The 21,653-nt window shown below is 32.5% G+C and overlaps 1 protein-coding gene across 1 annotated transcript; it reads right to left on the reverse strand.

Moving 5' to 3' along the window:
• Positions 1 to 13,029: 13,029 nt before the first annotated feature.
• Positions 13,030 to 14,122, reverse strand: LOC127812787 (NAC domain-containing protein 2-like). Its single transcript, XM_052353316.1, has 2 exons — positions 13,610 to 14,122; positions 13,030 to 13,329 (listed from the first exon to the last, which is right to left on the reverse strand). The coding sequence occupies exons 1-2, from the start codon at positions 14,120 to 14,122 to the stop codon at positions 13,030 to 13,032; spliced, it is 813 nt and encodes a 270-aa protein (XP_052209276.1).
• Between the last annotated feature and the right edge of the window lie 7,531 nt (positions 14,123 to 21,653).

Consider the following 21,653-nt stretch of genomic DNA (forward strand, 5'->3'; position numbering starts at 1 on the left):
CTTTTTCCATTATTTTTCAAATCTTTTTAAAATTTTTGAATGCAAAAAGAAAAATCGAATAGTTTGATTTTCTATTTTTATTTTCAAAATAATAAAATTGAAAACAAAATCGAGAAAAAGGAGCTCTGAATTTTTGTTTTATGAAAAAGAACACAAACAAAATAATATAATTTTTATCAGTTACGTTATTTTCATTTTTTTTTTCTATTTTTCTCCCTCAAATCATCAATTGACATCACTTTCTTCCGCTTAAGGGTGTCATCATATATTTTTTAAATATTTAATTAACTAATTGAATTGTTTAAGTTTAAGAACTAAAAACAAATTACAAAAAATAAAATAAATTTACTACATCCTAATAAATTTACTCTTACATATATTTTTGTTCTTAATCAAATTTTTTTTTTGTTTTCTTCCATATAAATCAGAAGTATATAGAGACAATACTATTATTAATGTTAATTAATATATATTATTAATATTATGAATGCAATTTTTCCATTTCCTTTTGTTGTAAGTAAAGTAGCTACCCTGATTGTGTCTCTAATCATAATTAGCATAATACAAGAAATAAATAAATTAACCAAAGATGAAATTATAAAACAACAAGTGATGCTTAATCACAACAAATTAATTCCTCCTCTTGGAGGAAGAAGGAAGCACATACGTAATCACAATATGTATATTTATATATATATATGCATGTATATATATAAATATATGTAAAAAGCTAACAGAATATTTTGATTTTGAAAATTTACAATGACATAATTGTTTTGAACACAAACAATTATCGTAATTAATATAATATTACAAACAATTGGACTTTTAATTTTACATAAGGATCAAGAATAAGATAATGCACTGACACTCAACAGTAACAGTTAATCTACTTGCAAACATAACATCCAATATCTATCTATCTATCACTCAACAGTAATAAACAACAAAAATCTCTATCTGTTTCAAAAGTCTAAATCGTCAAAACTAATATGTGAGAGGACCCAACCATGGGCGGCATCGTCTTCAATATTATTATTGAAGATATCAGTTTCGGCAGCTGTTTCTTCTTCTAGTGTTTGCTTCTCTATCTCAATGCTGGAGAGAACTGCTCCAGCTCCAGCTCCCACATGAGAATGAGATGATGATTCACCAGCTTCTTCTTCTTCTTCTGCTACTTGGTGGTTCTCGATTCTCGCACGCTTTCTCCCTCTGGCTCTGGCTTTCTTTTTGATCTTGCAAATCGCGTAGTCCTTGACCTGCATCACATCAGACGAAAGAAAAACGCATTAATCTTGGCAAGAACTAATTAATTAATGGTTAGAGAGAGAGATCCAATAAAATCTTTCAAATTACAAAGATAGAAAACACAACTATATAGGGAATAATCAAAAGATCGATCAAGATTCAAGAAGAAAACCATATCTGTCTGTATATGGCAGACGATAAACATATACATATAGAGGGGGTGAGAGAATAAGAGAGAGAGAGACAGAGAGAGGTGGGAGATATGGTCGTATGGATGAAAATGATGTTACCTTAATATTTGGATTTTGGAGACAGATGCCGTCAAGACTATATTCCTTCATGTCCCATTGAAGGTGCTGGGCTGACCCTTTATTTTCATAATTAAAGCTTTTTTTCATCCCAATAACCCTGCCTTGAGCGTCCAAAATTGGATGTCCCTTGTCCAGCCCCTTCCAAGTTCCCTTTCCCACCGATCTATCGATTCTGTTGCCGTTGTGGCTCTTTTTCCTCAGCGGCGTGAAAAAGAAGAGCTCCTTATTGAATGTCGGGGAAGGGATGAAATGATCCAAACTATTTTCTCTAACGTCGTCGTCGTCCTCGTCATTTTCTTCTTGGTCCTCTAATTCTTGAATTCTTCGAAATGCCTCCTGCAATCCCTCTTCACTGTAGAGATTGCACTCACTCACAAGATTAAGTTCGGCCACCGGTAATATCTCCCCGGTCATCCTTTTCAACAGATAATGCTCGATGAGCACTTCGTCGGTAGGCTCGAACACGTAGCCAAGCAGAAACTTCAACTCCATCTCTTCTTTTGATTAACTCTCTCTCTCTCTCCGCGTCTTCTCTGCTGTATGGATTGATTAGATTGAAGCTTGCGCTGAAGCTGCATGCGTATTTATAAGAAGGGAAGATTTGTGTTAGAATATAATATCATTGTTAAAATCAATATTAGATAGTTTACTGTGTAAGATTACCAATTTTGACGTGAAATAATTCTGGATATTTGATTATGTTTATTTTTTTAACTTAAACAAGGTTATTAAACCAAGGGTATTTTAGGCAATAATTACAAATGAAACTTAAATTTTGGATTCATTCCAAACATGAGTTGTAGAATTCAAATGAATTTCAAATTTTAAGTTATATCCAAATCTTAAGTTCATTCATTTCAAATGGACCCTTAAGTACACATTAATTGTAAAATATTTCATTCTCATTCGTTAATAACAAATACTTTTAAGGTTTATTTATTAAAATATTTACATACACATACATGTATACATAAATATATAGTATATATGTCCCCATATATATACACAATATTTATTTATATATACATACATGCACATACGTACAATATATGTATGCCTGTATATGTATATATATTTATATATACATATATCACCCGCTACACACCACATGTTCTTAAACAAACAACCATAACCAAAGAAGTATTCACTGGCAGCCAAGCTTGGCTTGAAACACTACGTCTTCCATATAACAACAATGGCAAGACTTGCTCTCTGTGTCTTCTCCCACATAAAGATGACCAGGACTCATCACTATCAGGCAAAGTGGGAGAATGATACTAGTAGTTATACTTTTCAACATGCTGTTTACCATTTACCTCAAACTAATTTTGGGGCTACTGATTTGTATCACTATTAGTAATAAGAGTAATGAACGAGAAAACGAACACACAATACCAACGTTTTGCACTACAAATCCTAGTTAACGGCAATTCAAGACCAGATATGTGTAAGATGAGTACAGTTTTCAAGTTTTTAGCTGGCAGTGGCAGATAGGGCAATGACAGGGCTTGTTTTATCGTTTGGCTTGAGGTCACCAATTATCTACTGTAAGTTAAATTAGTATTTTATGAGTTTAGAAATCTGACCAAACAATGTTACAACCATGAGGATATGGAATGGTTAACAATAGCCAAATTGTAAAAAAAACAGCTATCATCATTGTAAAGGAACAATGATCGGTGAGTTTGGTCCAATTGTTGAGATTAGATAAGATGAGGTCACTGCACTCAGCTCTCACGTTCCTATGGTTTTCCAAGGATGTAAACTGGAATTATGGAAGAATTTGGGAGAGAGAGAGAATAGAAAGGGAGCTTGGTTATGATAAGGACCAAGAACAATTTCTTTATCAAAACCATTTTACAAATTTATCTAAATTATTTTTAACATAATATAGACTTACCTAGGGATGTAAACGAGTTTTTAATTAATAACGCACAATACCCTGAAGACTTGAATTATATATCAATACAAATAAATTGGGGGATAATGAATCCCCTTACCTTAAACCTCGACCTCTATCAAAAAATTATGCAACTTTCCATTAATCTTAATAGGGTAATGAGGAGTCGTAATACACTCCTTAATCCAGCTATAAAATTGAGAAGGGAAATTCATTAGATGGAGAACCATAAGAAAAAAAATCCCATTTTAAAGAATCATAGGCTTTAGCTAAGTCGACTTTTATCGCACAACATAGGACCGGAACCCCTATGAAGATTGTACTGGTAGACTAACTCTTGTGCCAACAAAACATTATTCTGCCTAGCAAAAGTAGTTTGGAATTCATCCACCACTTTGAGTTTGTTAGCCAAAATCTTGTAATGGCCTTATAAAGGATATTACAACAAAAAATTGGTCTAATTGGCTAGGCGTATCAAGACGAGAGACTTTGGGAATAAGGCTAATAGTGGTAGTATTAACCTTCCCCAATAGATATCCCATGGAAATGAAGTTTTGGACCACCTCCACCACATCCCAAGCTTTCCTAAAAAAATTGACAGTAAAACTGTCAAGCCAGCCCAGGCACCGTCATCACCCATACGAAAAAAAGACTACTTAACTTCCTCAAGGGTGAAAGATGTAGTAAGCCCCATCCACTGCTCTTGAGCCAATTGCTTATCCATAAAGGGGGCAACATCCTCAAGCTACAAACTTTTTTCGATCGAGCTTGAGACCTAAGGAGATATTGTTAGGAGGACACTATAATGTCCACTACTTTATCTAGAAACTCTGAATTCGAACCATTTGTCCTCTAAATACTCAAGACATGATGGTTATTTCACTGGGCCATTACGGTTTGGAAAAGAATCTAGAACACCGATGCCCTTCTACCAATCATTTGACCCTGGCACAAATATGGAAAAATTCAGATTCTTGAGCTAATGCAACCATATAGTCCCTACACAATCGCAACTCTCTTTGGTGAAGAACTAGATCTTGAGTGTTATCTTAGATGCATATTGTAATATCCCAAAATTTGGAAATATAATAATAGTATATGTTATTCTATGCAAATGAATGTAATAGCTAGGAGAAATTAAAATTTAAGTGAGGAGGCTGCGGTGGTGCCTGGAATAAATATATATATATATATATAATTTGGGATGTAGTTTAATATTGGAGTTTATTGTATTAATGCTCATGGGAAATAAAAAAATAAATAAATAAAGAAGCTAGTGGAAGTATCCAGCATAATGGACGCCCAAGAGCATCTCTTCCTTCATGAACCCTTAGCCATGCACCCATGTGCTGCCCATGAAGAATAAGATAAAATATAAAATTTCTATAAGGGAATAGCATAAAAGAAATGGAAGGCGGTGGGTTGTGCTGGCTGCCACGCGGTAGCGTCTGATGCCTTAATTTTCTTTCCTTTTAAGGCCGAGAACGGGTTGTAAATTAAGGGGATTTTAACAGCAGGCAATGGGGAAAATTACAGTGAAGATGGAGCATCGCGTGAAGGCTGAAAATGGGGGAAAAACCAAGAGAAATGGTGGAAAATTCTGTATAATTGAGGTTTAATTATCTACGTAAGCGCTGTAAAGTGTATAAATAAATTTTGTATGGTTAGATTTTGATTATAAGTTTGATTTTGTTAATTTGGGCGATTATCCTGTGTTGGGTGTATTAATTTGGTGTGCAAGTATATATATATATATACACGTATTAGTGCACTGTGTGCGTGAGAGTGTATATCATTTTGATTGTGAGGGTGTGAGGGTTTGTGTTGCAGTGAGTGTGCCGTGTGCCAATTTATATATCTAGATATATATATGTGTAATCACAGTGTGTGAGTGCAATGAAATTAGGATAAAAGGAAAGGAAGGACTTGGCATAGCCGTGTATACAGGTTAATGGAGATATATATATATATATATGCATGCTAAGCAGAGAGTGATGTTGCATATTAGTGAGCTATTATTATAGATTAATTAATTATATACATTGAGAATGTTATTGGAGTAATATAATTTAAATTAAATATAGGATTCGTTGGGGTTTTATTTACGGTGTACCTACGTGGGATTTTAAACGGTTAAATTATTTATATTACACGGTTAGATTTAATTAATGCGAGTCAGGGTTTTATTAATCGCTATTAAACGTTTTACTTCGCAGCGGGAGTGCAAGGAATGCAAGAAACGACTGTGTAAAGGCAAGCTCTTAACCCTCTCTTCCTAATCTTTAATTTCCGTGAAAGACCCCGTGATTTCCTGTATATTATCACCTCCCTTACTTTAATTCGGTACCTAGCCTTATTTGTTGAGTTATTATTCATTTGTTTTAAGTTTAATTAAATTCGAGACATCTAGAGTTTTGTTTGTTGTGAGCTTATGGGGGTTTGTACCGCCCCCACTCCTTTTGGGAATGATGTTGATCCAGCCTGAGGACTAGGTTCCTAGACGTGCGGGTTATTTATGATTTTCTCGGATTTATTTATGGTTTGGTTAGAGTTATCGAGCAGTAGGACATGGGTCGGTTGTTGGTGACATTGGGGTAGACTATTGTACGGCCTTGAGGTGGACCGTCGGGTGGACACTCCTAGTCACTGACCGTTGACCGGTGCCGGGCACTGCTGACTAGCTCTGTCAGTATGTGATTTACTGCACGTTTAGTTTATTATTTTTGTTGCATGGTTTGGTATGCACATGGGTACGGGCTGCATGATGGGATCATCATGATTTGGTTATGCTTGATCACGGACATTTTAGATTGGTCAGGTTGCATCCAGCACGGGCATATGTATCGCATGTGATTTACTACGTGGGCGGAGCATGGCCTGATGCCTGGATGTATGGGCGCCTTGTATCACGTTGATGCTCATTACGCCTTGCATTTTATATGCATTGCATGGTTACTGGTAGTTATTAGTTCTCGGACGGGAGTACCGTTCCGAGGGAGCCTATGGCTCGGCTGTCAGGAGTACCGACAGGGACAGGTGTCGGGAGTACCGACATGGACGGGTGACGGGAGTACCGACCCGGAACAGCGCGCACAGGATGCTGGAGGTATTTGTTACCGTCCAGGGCAGCGACAAGTTGGTATGGGACTTGGGTGCCAGGTGTCTTATGTGGGCCCCAAGGACCGGTATGTGCTTTTATTATGCTATACTATTGTGTTGTAGCGTCTCATGGCTTGTGTGTGCCTGGGGGTTTATTCTGGGGAGAGATTTCTGGCTTTGTGCAGCCTTCAGTCTCTCTTTTCTTATGCTTGCTGAGTCTCTCGACTCACCTTGTTTTTTCATCATTCCAGGTAATGACAGCGTGGGCCATGGCAAGGGAGTTAGCTTTTGGTGGCAGAGTTTGTATGGTGTACAGGCAGTCCCGTCAGTCCCGGTCAACTCTGATGGTTGAGTAGAATTTACTCTGTTATTCTTACTGTGCCAGGTTACTCCTCGAGTCTTGTGTATGTCGGCACAGGAGTCTGTATTCATTTAATTACCATGTGACCGCTGTGATAGCGGGGTACCCGTAGTGCATGCATGTGTTTAGCTTCGCTTCCGTTGCTCTCATTTTTAAGTATGCATGCCAGGGTGGTTTTGGTCTGGTGTTTCATTATTTTTCCTCTTCCGTAGACGCTCTCGTTCGAGTAATCCTGGTGGTTGGGGATAGCCGGGCGGGGGTGCTTACACATATACCTGAACATTAGTCATCAATCGGCCTATAAAATTAATGACCCTTTTAGAGACATGACTTATGGTGCTATTAAGTTGGTTCATAGCCCTTTTCACCGCCTTAAGCGTACTCACCAAACGAAACATAGGAGTCTTGTTCACTCTCATAACCTAACTAGTTGCCACCTTATGTAAAAACAAAGAATGTTCTACCAAATGGTTTAGAAATCGGAATGGAACCCCCAGACCTCCGATTACTATCCATCAAATTAACTACCATAGGACTATGGTCAGAAATACCTCAGGATTATTCACCCCCCTCTTGGGTGCAACATCATATATATATATATTTATTGAAGTCTATCTAACACTAAGATCTTATAATGCGAACCATTATAGTTTTTTTTGACTTTTTAGTGGTTTTCTCACATATGACGCCAATTGTTGTTACCTGAATACAATAATAAATTTATTTGTTTAGGAATTGTCTCCAAGTTGTCTTGGATTTGCAAAAAAAGAACTCGTCAGAAGGCTTAGAGTGTTCCTTACACAAATCTTCTGATGCTTAAGTCAAAATTATAGAAAATAGTAGATTGATGAAAGTTGTAGACTCTTTCAATGGAATTTATGGCATACCACTTTTAGGGAAAAGGCTCCTCTATTTATTGTGGGGCTAGTTGGTTTGGGATGAATACTTTTACCATTTTGAACTTGTTTGAGATAGGAAAGATTTGCAGATAATCTACATCTATTGCGAGATACTTGGAGAAGATCTCATAAGTGATATGTTTGTGCTTCCATACTAGGAATACCCCTAGAAATCTCTTTTTTTGGAGACATCTGGGTCTCCCAATTCTCTCTTTGCAAGATTGATCCGAAAGAATCTTCTAAAGACCTTTTAGTTGGGAAGGTCTCTTTCACCCCTTTTTTAGGCTGTTTTCTTTTTGTTGCAACCCCACTTTTAGATTCTAAATCCAAATAAAATCTCAATTTATTTCCAAATAAATGCAAAAGCAATTAGTTTATAACTTAAAAAAAATCAAATTCATCTTTAAATAACAAAAATAAATTAATTTTCAATTTATCATTGAAGCGTGAAAGTGAAGTAATCTCTAAAAAATTGAATATTTGATTGAATTTTTTTAATTTTCTCAATAAATATGGTTTTTTGATTGAATTTTCAAACACACAATTCTTGATTAGGTTTGAATAAATATGGCACTACACACCCAAGAGAAAGGGTGAACTGGATGTTTTAAAAAAAAAATTATTTGAGATATGAAAATCTTTGCTTGAAATGAGGAAGAAATGTTGTGACATAATAAGTGTATGTTAGAATTTGTCTAAGCAATGGTACCAAACACCTAAGAGGAGGGTGAATTGGGTAATTAAAAATTTTGATTGAACTTGAAATTTTTTTGCCAAATGGTAAGATTTTAGTGCAAAATAATAGTGTTTGAGAATAATTTTTATCAAGATTAATGAAATGAAAAATAAATGAAAAGGAGACACAAGCAATTTATAGTAATTCAACCAAGACTATGAATACAACTTTCTACTTTGCAAAGTAGGCCTTCTAGCAACCTTGTTAGGCAAATAGAATGATATTACAATAAGAGAGGATTTGAGACATGAATTTCTTAGTTACAAAGTCTATCAAAAATTAAGTACAAGGTTTGGAAAAAAAATAATACAAATGAAAAACAGAGTCTTTTGAGAAAAAAATGAAAATACTTGAGCACTTGTGTAAGATTTTGAAACTTGAATCTAGCAGTAATTCTCTAACTCTTCAAAATGCACCACTAGGTTTGAATTTATAGAGCTCTTTATGGGATTTGAATATTTTGGCCATTTGGAAGTGGTTGGAGGGCTACAAAACTAGCCGTTTGAGAAATCTGTAAGGAAAATGGTTTATAGGCTAAAAAAACGGTCTACCAATTTTGATGCAATGGCTATCGACTACTCTTGGTCGAAATCATGCATTTGACTGGTCAACGAGCTTTAGTAGCCAATCGAGAACAAGACCTCAAGTAGTTGACAGTTTCTCACATGTGGTCAACAGTTTGGCCTTTACTTTATAAAAACTTGTTTCATTTCTAAAGTGTTTCAAAATCAATTTTGATGAATCAATTTAAACGATTCTTTTGACTTAAAAACTTAATTTTTTGAATGTCATTAAAAAAGATACAAATGACATAAGATTTATAGTGGTTTGGTTCAACCGACCAAATCCACTACTTTAACTCATCACTAAGTATTTTCAAATCCATCAACACTTTTTACTTGTACCTAAGTAGGCTTTTTAGCAATAAGATATGTAGATACAAATCTTCTATCAATACCTGATAAGCCCTATAGCTCAAAAGTTAGGCAACACAACAATAAATTTTTACAATTAATGAAAATCTAAGAAATAGCTCTCTTAATTACAATAAAGCACAAATATAAGAATCAAATGCTATAACAAATGTTACAATAGATTCGCGTTTCCTTCAAATGAAAAATGAAAGCTTAAAGAGAAATATGAGATGGGGGATTAGCTTGAACACGTACACTTATTCATTAGCTCTCCCTCAAGCTCCTTCATACTCTATTTATAACTTTCTAGTCCACCAAATACAAAAATTAAATTTAATGACCATTACCCCGTATTAAATGCCTGAAAAACTAGCCGTTTTAATATTATTGGAATAAAAACTGTCAACAGATTCACAGAATTAGTCAATTGTTTCTTTTGAAATATTTAAATTTCAAAACATGTTTGTAAAAGCTTTCAACTCTTTTAAAAATTATATCTTGCTTCTTGACAACAATTATGGCAAAAAATTGTGATAAACTCACAGCCAAAAAATTGTGTTTTAAGCAATTATACTATTTAAAATCCAATTTTTTATTTTCTTTTAAGTAGTTATTTATTGTTTCCATTATTTTTCAAATCTTTTTAAAAATTTTGAATGCAAAAGCAAACAATCAAATAATGTATGTGATTTTCTATTTTTATTATCAAAATAATAAAATTGAAAACAAAATAAAGAAAAAGGAGCTCTAATTTTTTTTATGAAAAAGAATAGAAATAAAATAATATAATTTTTACACGGTTACATTATTTTTATTTTTTTTCTATTTTTCTCTCTCAAATTATCAATTGAGGTCACTTTCTTCCACTTAAGGGTAAGTTTGATATTTTTATTTTTAATTGACTTGTAATAATGGAAGTGTATGTAATTGTTTAAGATTAATTGAAACATTGCAGTTATTTTAAGGGAATTTAGTGAATTTCAACATTTAATATAAATGTAAAGAGTACTTTTCAATGTTCCAAAAATTATATTGACTATTGTCTAAAAGTTATATTATATTAATCTCCTGCTATTAGATTATGTTACATGAGATGCTATGTAAATTTTTTTAAATATTAAAAGAATAGGTATGATCTTAAAAATGCAACACAAATTATATATAACTTAGTGAAATTTAAGAATGTCGAGTGAGAAGGTGGCATGTTCAAATAAAACGTGTAGATGTGGCCACTGGCCAGTCTTTTTTTTTTTTTTTATGATTTTAGAAAATATTTTAAGTGAATGGTGAAAAGATAGATGATTTATTAATTAATTTATAAATAGAGTTTAATAATTAAAAACCAACATCTACACCCCTTTTTTCATAAAGGAAGGAATTTTAGTTTCCCAATTATTTTCTCTTATTTATTCACACAAAAAACATAATTGTTATTTAAATTTTATTCTTCTATATCAATGAATTTGTATCGTATAATAATTTCTTTTATAATGAGGTTTGAATAATACGACGAATCTGCCCCTTATATCGCATAACGGTGCTAGAACATGAAAAATATTCCATGCATTCTAACAACTCAGTTATCGTAAATTTAAAAATTAGGAAACATAATATAAACAATAATCCAAGTTAATAAAAAATAACTAAGATTTATTAATTTAATTGTCAAGATTAGGTACAACTTAATTATAAAAAATAATCCAAGTTAATTGTGATTTATTATATTAATTTAGATGGTTCAATTTCTCAATCTTGAGTAATATTATGTTTTGATTGTTCTCATTGATTTTATCTTAGATTTAAGATTTACACAATTGATTGCCACTTAAAAACATTTAGAGTATGGATAACGCTAACAATTGTACTTGTTGCCCAAAATACAATAATTGAAATTTTGTGAAGTGGGTATGCCTTGAATGTGTGCCTTGAAACTTCACCCTAAAGGTATGTTCTAAATGTGTACCCTGAAGGTATGCCCGAAAAGTATGCCCTGAATGTATGCCTTGAAAGTATACCTTGAAACAATTGATGTTGCTAATTGATTCTCCACTTACGTTGCTATCAAGACTACGAAACAGGTTAGAAAGTCTGTGAGAGTGTTCTCCCCCGAAGACCCTCTGATAGTCAAGTTGGTATTTCGAAAATGATACTATTGTAATAGAAATTAGAGAAGTGTTCAGAGGTTACTAGAGATGAAAAAAGATCCATTTGCTTGGTCCTGTAGCTAGGTATTTATAGGGCACGATCATGAGAATCCCTTTAAGGGACACGTGTCAATAATCTAAAAGGGGTCCTTTACCCGTTAAGTATCGTTCTTGCCCAGAATGGTACATGATTCCTAGAAAGATACACAGTGCCCGAAAAGTCTCTACCTTTGGTCAGAAGCTCCCCATGCCCGAAAAGTCTCTACATCTACTTGGAAGGTCCCTTATGCCTAGAAAGTCTATAGCTTTGGCCAGAGCTCCCCAATGCCCAGAAAGTTTCTACATTTGCCCGGAAGATCCCTTATGCCTTGAAAGTACCTTGCTCGAAAACTTAGTCGTGCCCAAAAGATCTTTTATGCCCGGAAGCTATTAGTCATGCTCAGAAGGTCCCTTATGCCCAGAAACTCTTTAGTCATGTCCAAAAAGTTTTTTTCGTGCCTGGGAACTTCTTATTTGCTTGAAAAGGTCCTTTACTTTGGCTAGAAACTCCCTAATGCCCAGAAGCTCTGCGATGCCTGAAAACCCCTTAGTTGCCCGAAAGCTTCATGATGCTCGAAAACCCCTTAATTAGTTGCCTGGAAGTTTTGCCTGGAAGCTTCGTGATGCCCAAAAACATATTTTTGTGAGACCCATTTTACCATGGCACAATAGTACTTTATTTTTAAATTTATTGTATTTTATTTTTATTTTTAAATAAATTTGTCGATCTATTATATATAAAAGTATCATCATATTTTATAAAATATTTAATTAACTAATAGAATTGTTTTAGTTTAAGAACAAAAAACAAATTAAAAAAAAATAAATTTATTACATCTTAACTATTATGATTAGCATTACTCTTACATATATTTTTTATCTTAATCAATTTTTTTTTCTTCCATATAAATCAGAAATATATAGAGACAGTACTATTATTAATGTGAATTAATATATATTATTATTAACATATATTATGAATGCAATTTTTCCTTTTCCTTTTGTTGTAAGTAAAACTAGCTACCCTACTTGTGTCTCTTATCATAATTAGCATAATACAACAAATAAATAAATTAACCAAAGATGAAATTATAAAACAACAAGTGATGCTTAATCACAACATGTATATATATAAATATATGTAAAAAGCTAACACAATATTTTGATTTTGAAAATTTACAATGACATAATTGTTATGTACACAAACAATTATTGTAATTAATATAATTACAAACAATTGGACTTTTAATTTTACATAAGGATCAAGAATAAGATAATGCACTTACTCTCAACAGTAACAGCTAATCTACTTGAAAACATAACGTCCAATATCTATCTATCACTCAACAGTAATAAACAACAAAAATCTCTATCTGTTTCAAAAGTCTAAATCGTCAAAACTAATATGTGAGAGGACCCAACCATGGGCGGCATCGTCTTCAATATTATTATTGAAGATATCAGTTTCGGCAGCTGTTTCTTCTTCTAGTGTTTGCTTCTCACTCTCAATGCTGGAGAGAACAGCTCCAGCTCCAGCTCCAGCTCCCACATAAGAATGAGATGATGATTCACCAGCTTCTTCTTCTTCTTCTGCTACTTGGTGGTTCTCGATTCTCGCACGCTTTCTCCCTCTGGCTCTGGCTTTCTTTTTGATCTTGCAAATCGCGTAGTCCTTGACCTGCATCACATCAGACGAAAGAAAAACGCATTAATCTTGGCAAGAACTAATTAATTAATGGTTTGAGAGAGATCCAATAAAATCTTTCAAATTACAAAGACAGAAAACAAAACTATATAGGGAATAATCAAAAGATCAAGATTCAAGAAGAAAATTAAACCATATCTGTCTGTATATGGCAGACGATAAACATATACATATAGAGGGGGTGAGAGAGTAAGAGAGACAGAGAGAGAGAGAGAGGTGGGAGATATGGTCGTATGGATGAAAATGATTTTACCTTAATATTTGGATTTTGGAGACAGATGCCGTCAAGACTATATTCCTTCATGTCCCATTGAAGGTGTTGGGCTGACCCTTTATTATCATAATTAAAGCTTTTCTTCATCCCAATAACCCTGCCTTGAGCGTCCAAAATTGGATGTCCCTTGTCCAGCCCCTTCCAGGTTCCCTTTCCCACCGATCTATCGATTCTGTTTCCGTTGTGACTCTTTTTCCTCAGCGGCGTGAAAAAGAAGAGCTCCTTATTGAATGTCGGGGAAGGGATGAAATGATCCAAACTATTTTCTCTGACGTCGTCGTCGTCCTCGTCATTTTCTTCTTTGTCCTCTAATTCTTGAATTCTTCGAAATGCCTCCTGCAATCCCTCTTCACTGTAGAGATTGCACTCACTCACAAGATTAAGTTCGGCCACCGGTAATATCTCCCCGGTCATCCTTTTCAACAGATAATGCTCGATGAGCACTTCGTCGGTAGGCTCGAACACGTAGCCAAGCAGAAACTTCAACTCCATCTCTTCTTTTGATTAACTCTCTCTCTCTCTCTCTCTCTCCCTCCCTCTCCCTCCGCGTCTTCTCTGCAGTTTGGATTGATTAGATTGAAGCTTGCGCTGAAGCTTCATGCGTATTTATAAGAAGGGAAGATTTGTGTTAGAATTAATATAATATGATTGTTAAAATCAATATAAGAGCATATTACATATTTTACTGTGTAAGATTACCAATTTTGATGTGAAATAATTCTGGATATTTGATTATGTTTATTTTTTTAACTTAAACAAGGTTATTAAACCAAGGGTATTTTAGGCAATAACAATAAAAAAAACTTAAATTTTGGATTCATTCCAAACATAAGTTGTAGAATTCAATTGAATTTCAAATTTTAAGTTATATCATTCCAAACATGAATTCATTTGAGATGAATATTTAATCCGTCGCTAACATTAATTTTTTAATTTTTAATTTTTATTATTTTTATTTAATTAATTTATAAATATTTAAATTTTAGATGAATATTTAAATATATAAATATTTAAATTTTATAAAAAATTTAATATACATTTAAACATGAGATGAATATAAAAAAATTAATTTATTAAATTTAAATAAATATATTAATTTTAAAAACAATAATATTGTTAAATTCTAAATATATGAAATAATATATTTCATGTGCATAAAATAAAAAATGTAATAAATGTATAATAATTAATTATTTATAATATTTATTAAATTTGTACAAAATGTAAACAAACACTATTTTAAAAATAAATAAAAAATTTAAAAATTATAATATTGTTAAAAATTTTATTATTTTAAATTTTGAAAATCATAAAAATGAAATAATATAGTGAGATTTTATTATATAGAAAGGAGTCTAAGAGCTATCTTGTCAATCTCATTCCCTCTATAAATAGGAGAATTTTTCGCTAAGCTAAAAAATTAAAAACCATAATATATAAATGACATTGTATCTTATATTTTATAACGATATCGTATGTCACTATATAATATATAGACATTGTAACACAATTAAATGTACAATTAAGTCATTCATAATAATTACAACTAGAGAAGTGACATCCGTTATTCTTGTTAAAAAATAAAATATATATATATAAGTAAATATTTATTTAATATATTTAAGTAGCGTTTGTTAAAATAAGCAGGATAAGAGAGGTATCTTTTTTAGTTTTATTTTTTTATTTCTTAATATATTTTAATAACAGAAATTTTTATTAAAATTAAAAAATATATTTTAGCGACGGAATATTTTCTTCGCTAAAATAAATTCTTATTTTTTTAAAAAAATAGCGACGAAAATTTTTCGTCTCTAAATTGGCAAAGGATCTATCACAAAAAAAATTAGCGACGATGAAGTCCGTCGCTAAATTGATTTAGCGATGGATTTTGGGTTTTAGCGACGGAATATTTCCGTCGCTAAAACCCAAAATTCTTGTAGTGACGCTCAAGAGAAGGGGCGAATCGGGTGTTTTAAAAAAAAAAAATTGAGATATGAAAATCTTTGTTTGAAATGAGGAAGAAATGTTGTGACACAATAAGTGTGCTAGAATTTCTCTAAGTAATGGCACCAAACACCCAAGAGGGGGAGTGAATTGGGTGATTAAAAATTTTGATTGAACTTGAACATATTTTGCCGAATGGTGATGTTTTAGTGCAAAATAATGGTGTTTGAGAAGAATTCTTATCAAGATCAATGAAATGAAATATAAATGCAAAGGAAACACAAGCAATTTATAATGGTTCAACTAAAATTAGGGGTGTCAACGGTTCGGAAAAAACAAGAATCGTAACCGAACCATTACATATATAAAACAAAATCATAACAAATCCGTCGAATCAGACCAGTTTCGGTTTGATTTCGACTCTATCCAATTAACATTTAGCTTCTAAACATTTTCACAAAATATGAAATTACAAACAAATTTGTAATTTAAAATGAACTCATAACTTCATTAATGCTTCAAATCTTGAAGTAAAAGTAGAACAAAATAATTCATAGACTATCTTATCAAATGAGATTACATCGACTATTTAGTATAGCTATAGCGCATAAAAGTTTAGAAATAAAAGAGTTTATGAATAATAATAGCCAACAACAAAAAAGAAATAAATAAAAACTAACAGATTAAAATTGCAGGTAATAATATATTTATGCATATGTATATATATATATACCCAAAAAATTATAATATATATACAAGTATAATATCGGTTCCGGTTCGGTTCGAACCACGATTTGAAAAAGAAAACCAGTAACCAAACCAAATATATCGATTCTTAATATTTTAGAACCAGAACCTAATCGTTGAACTATAGAACCAATCCAAAAGGCACGGTTCGGTTCACTGGTTTTCGAATATTTTTTGACACCCCTAACTAAAATTAGAAATACAACCTCTTACTTTGCAAAATAGCCTCTATAGCAACCTTGTTAGGCAAATAGAATGAGATTAGAATAAGAGAAGATTTGAGAGATGAATCTCTTAGTTACAAAGTCTATCAAAAATTAAGCACAGGGTTTGGAAGAAATAATACAAATGAATAATAGAGCTTTCTAAGAAATATTTGAGAACACTTTAGCACTTATGTAAGATTTTGAAACTTGAATCTAGCAATAATTCTCTAACTCTTCAAAATGCACCACCAGGTCTGAATTTATAGAGCTTTTCGAGGTTGATTGGCTAGAAAACAGTCTACCAATTTTTATGCAGTGGTTGTCGACTGCTTCTGGCTGAAGCATGCATTTGATCTATCGACGAACTTTGGCAGCCAGTCGAGAACAAGACCTCAAGTGGTTGACCGTTTCTCACATGTGGTCGACAACTTGGCCTTTACTTTTTAAAAACTTGCTTCATTTCTCAATTGCTTCAAAACCAATTTTCATGAATCAAATTTAAACGATTCTTCTAACTTAAAAACTTGATTTTTTGAATTCCATCAAGAATGATATTTGGCATTGGATGAAATTGATTTTTATGATGTGAAATTGAATTTCATTATGGTGTTTTTAGGACTTATAAAGTGATTTTAGGTGCACCAAATATAGAAACATCTTGACAAAATTTTATTGTAAAAACTAACATTGTTTTTCATCATCAAAACCGTAAAAAAAGCAAAACAACAATGTATAGTGGAATTTACAAAGTGTGAAAGAAATGAAGTTAGAAGATACAAATGACACAAAATTTATGGTGATTCGGTTCAACTGGCCTAATCTACTACCTTAACTCATCACTAAGAATTTTCAAATCCACTAACACCTCTTACTTGAACCTAAGTAAACCCTCTAGCAACAAAATAGGTAGATAGAAATCATTTTATCAATACCCGATAGGCCCTCTAACTCAAAAGTTAGGCAACACAACAATAAATTTTTTAAATTAACGAGAATCTAAGAGATAGCTCTCTTAATTACAATGAAGCACATATGTAAGAATCAAATGCTATAACAAATGTTACAATAGTTTCAAGTTGCCTTCAAATGAAAAATGAGATGGGGGATTCGCTTGAACACTTACATTTCTTCATTAGCTCTCCCTCAAGCTCCTTCATGCTCTATTTATAGCTTTTTGGTTGACCAAACACAAAAATTGAATTTAATGATTGTTACCCCATATTGAATGCCTTAAAAACTAGCCATTTTAATGTTGTTAGAACAAAAACTGTCAACGGATTCATAAAATTAGTCAACTGCTTCTTTCGAAGTATTTGAATTTCAAAACCTATTTATAAAAACTTTTGACTCTTTTAAAATTATCTTGTTTCTTGACAACAGTTATGGCCAAAAATTGTTATAAACTCACAGCAACAAAATTGTGTTTTAAGCAATTATAATATTTAAAATCTAATTTTTTTATTTTCTTTTAAGTAGTTATCTATTGTTTCCATGATTTTTCAAATCTTTTTAAAATCTTTGACTGCAAAAACAAACAATCAAATAATGTGATTTTCTATTTTTATTTTCAAAATAATAAAATTGAAAACAAAATCGAGAAAAAGGAGCTCTAAATTTTTTTTATGAAAAAGAATAGAAATAAAATAATATAATTTTTTCACGGTTACATTATTTTTAATTTTTTTTTATTTTTCTCTCTCAAATTATCAATTGAGGTCACTTTCTTCCTCTTAACGGTAAGTTTGATATTTTTATTTTATGTGTTCGTCGGCAGGCTCGAACACATAGCCAAGCAGAAACTTCAACTCCATCTCTTCTTTTGATTAATTCTCTCTCTCTCTCTCTCTCTCTCTCTCTCTCTCTCCGCATCTTCTCTGCAGTTTGGATTGATTAGATTGATGCTAGCTCTGAAGCTGCGTATTTATAAGAAGGGAAGGGAAGGTTTTGTTAAAATCAATATAAGAGCATATTAGATATTTAACTGTGTAAGATTACCAATTTTGATGTGAAATAATTCTGGATATTTTGATTATGTTTATTTTTTTAACTTAAACAAGGTTATTAAACCAAGGGTATTTTAGGCAATAATAACAATTGAAACTTAAATTTTGGATTCATTCCAAACATAAGTTGTAGAATTCAATTGAATTTTATATTTTAAATTATATCATTCCAAACATGAATTCATTTGCAAATGAATTCCGTGTAGAATATATTTATAAATGAATTCTAAATCTTAAGTTCATTCATTTCAAATGGACCGTTAAGTACACATTAATTGTAAGATATTTTATTCTCATAATTCGTTAATAACAAATACTTTTAAAGTTTATTTATTAAAATATTTACATATACATACATGTATACATAAATATATAGTATATATGTCTACATATATATACACAATATTTATTTATACATACATGTACATATGTACAATATATGTATGCCTGTATATGTATATATATTTATATATACATATATCACCCGCTCCGCACCACATGTTCTTAAACAAACAACCATAACCAAAGAAGTATTCACTAGCAGCCAAGCTTGGCTTGAAACACTACGTCTTCCATATAACAACAATGGCAAGACTTGCTCTCTGTGTCTTCTCCCACATAAAGATAACCAGGACTCATCACTATCAGGCAAAGTGGGAGAATGATACTAGTAGTTATACTTTTCAACATGCTGTTTACCATTTACCTCAAACTAATTTTGGGGCTACTGATTTGTATCACTATTAGTAATAAGAGTAATGAACGAGAAAAGGAATATACAATACCAACGTTTTGCACTACCGTTTTCAAGACCAGATAAGTGTCAGATGAGTACAGTTTTCAAGTTTTTGGCTGGCAGTGGCAGATAGAGCAATGACAGCGCTCGTTTTACTGTTTGGCTTCAGGTCACCAATTATCTACCGTAAGTTAAATTAGTATTTTATTAGTTTAGAAATCTGACCAAATCTGACCAAACAATGTTACAACCATGAGGATATGGAATGGTTAACAATAGCCAAATGGTAAAAAAAACAGCTATCGTCATTGTCAAGGAACAATGATCGGTGAGTTTGGTCCAATTGTTGAGATGAGAAAAGATGAGGTCACTGCACTCAGCTCTCACGTTCCTAGGGTTTTTCAAGGATGTAAACTGGAATTATGGAAGAATTTGGGATGGAGAGAATAGAAAGGGAGCTTGGTTATGATAAGGACCAAGAACAATTTCTCTATCAAAACCATTTTACAAATTTATCTAAATTATTTTTAACATAATATAGACTTACCTAGGGATGTAAACGAATTTTTAATTATTAACGCACAATACCCTTAAAACTTGAAATATCAATACAAATAAATTGGGGGATAACGAATCCCCCTACCTTAAACCTCGACCTCTACTAAAAAATTATGCAACTTTCCATTAATCTTAATAGAGTAATGAGGAGTCGTAATACACTCCTTAATCTAGCTATAAAATTGAGAAGGGAAATTCATTAGATGAAGAACCATAAAAAAAAAAAATCCCATTTTAAAGAATCATAGGCTTTAGCTAGGTCGACTTTTATCGCACAACACAAGGAACCCCTATGAAGATGGTACTGGTAGACTAACTCTTGTGCCAACAAAACATTATTCTGCCTAGCAAAAGTAGTTTGGAACTCATTAACCAAACTTGAGAGTACCACTTTGAGTTTGTTAGCCAAAATCTTGTAATGGCCTTATAAAGGATATTACAACAAAAAATTGGTCTAATTGGCTACGCGTATCAGGATGAGAGACTTTGGGAATAAGGCTAATAGTGGTAGCATTAACCTTCCCCAATAGATATCCCATGGAAAAGAAGTTTTTGACCACCTCCACCACATCCCAAGCTTTCCTAAAAAATTTGACAATAAAACTGTCAAGCCCAGGCACTATCATCACCCATACGAAAAAAAGACTACTTAACTTCCTCAAGGGTCAAAGATGTAGTAAGCCCCATCCACTGCTCGAGTCAATTGCTTATCCATAAAGAGGGCAACATCCTCAAGCTACAAACTTTTTTCGATCGAGCTTGAGACCCAATGAGATATTGTTAGGAGGACACTATAATGTCCACTACTTTATCTGGAAACTCTGAATTCAAACCATTTGTCCTCTAAATACTCAAGACATAATGGTTATTTCACTGAGCCATCATGGTTTGGAAAAGAATCTAGAACACTGATGCCCTTCTACCAACCATTTGACCCAGGCACAAATATGGAAAATTTTAGATTCTTGAGCTAATGCAACCATATAGTCCCAACTCTCTCTGGTGAAGAACTAGGTCTTGAGTGTTATCTTAGATGCATACCTGAACATTAGTCATCAATCGGCCTCTAAAATTAATGACCCTTTTAGAGACATGACTTTTGGTGCTATTAAGTTGGTTCATGACTTTTTAATTTTCTCAATAAATATGGTTTTTTGATTGAATTTTCAAATACACAATTCTTGATTAGATTTGAATAAATATGGCACTACACACCCAAGAGAAAGGGTGAACTGGATGTTTTAAAAAAATAAATTATTTGAGATATGAAAATCTTTGCTTGAAATGAGGAAGAAATATTGTGACATAATAAGTGTATGTTAGAATTTGTCTAAGCAATGGTACCAAACACCTAAGAGGGGGGTGAATTGGGTAATTATAAATTTTGATTAAACTTGAACATTTTTTGCCAAATGGTAAGGTTTTAGTGCAAAATAATAGTGTTTGAGAATAATTTTTATCAAGATTAATGAAATGAAAAATAAATGAAAAGGAGACACAAGCAATTTATATATAGTGGTTCAACCAAGACTATGAATACAACCTTCTACTTTGCAAAGTAGGTCTTCTAGCAACCTTGCTAGGCAAATAGAATGAGATTACAATAAGAGAGGATTTGAGAGATGAATATCTCAATTACAAAGTCTATCAAAAATTAAGTACAAGGTTTGGAAAAAAATAATACAAATGAAAAACAGAGCCTTTTGAGAAAAATTTGAAAATACTTGAGCACTTGTGTAAGATTTTGAAACTTGAATCTAGCAGTAATTCTCTAACTCTTTCTATTTGAATTTATAGAGCTCTTTATGGGATTTGAAAATTTTGGCCAT

Source organism: Diospyros lotus, chromosome 11 (genome assembly GCF_014633365.1).
Source record: "Diospyros lotus cultivar Yz01 chromosome 11, ASM1463336v1, whole genome shotgun sequence".
NCBI lineage: Eukaryota > Viridiplantae > Streptophyta > Magnoliopsida > Ericales > Ebenaceae > Diospyros > Diospyros lotus.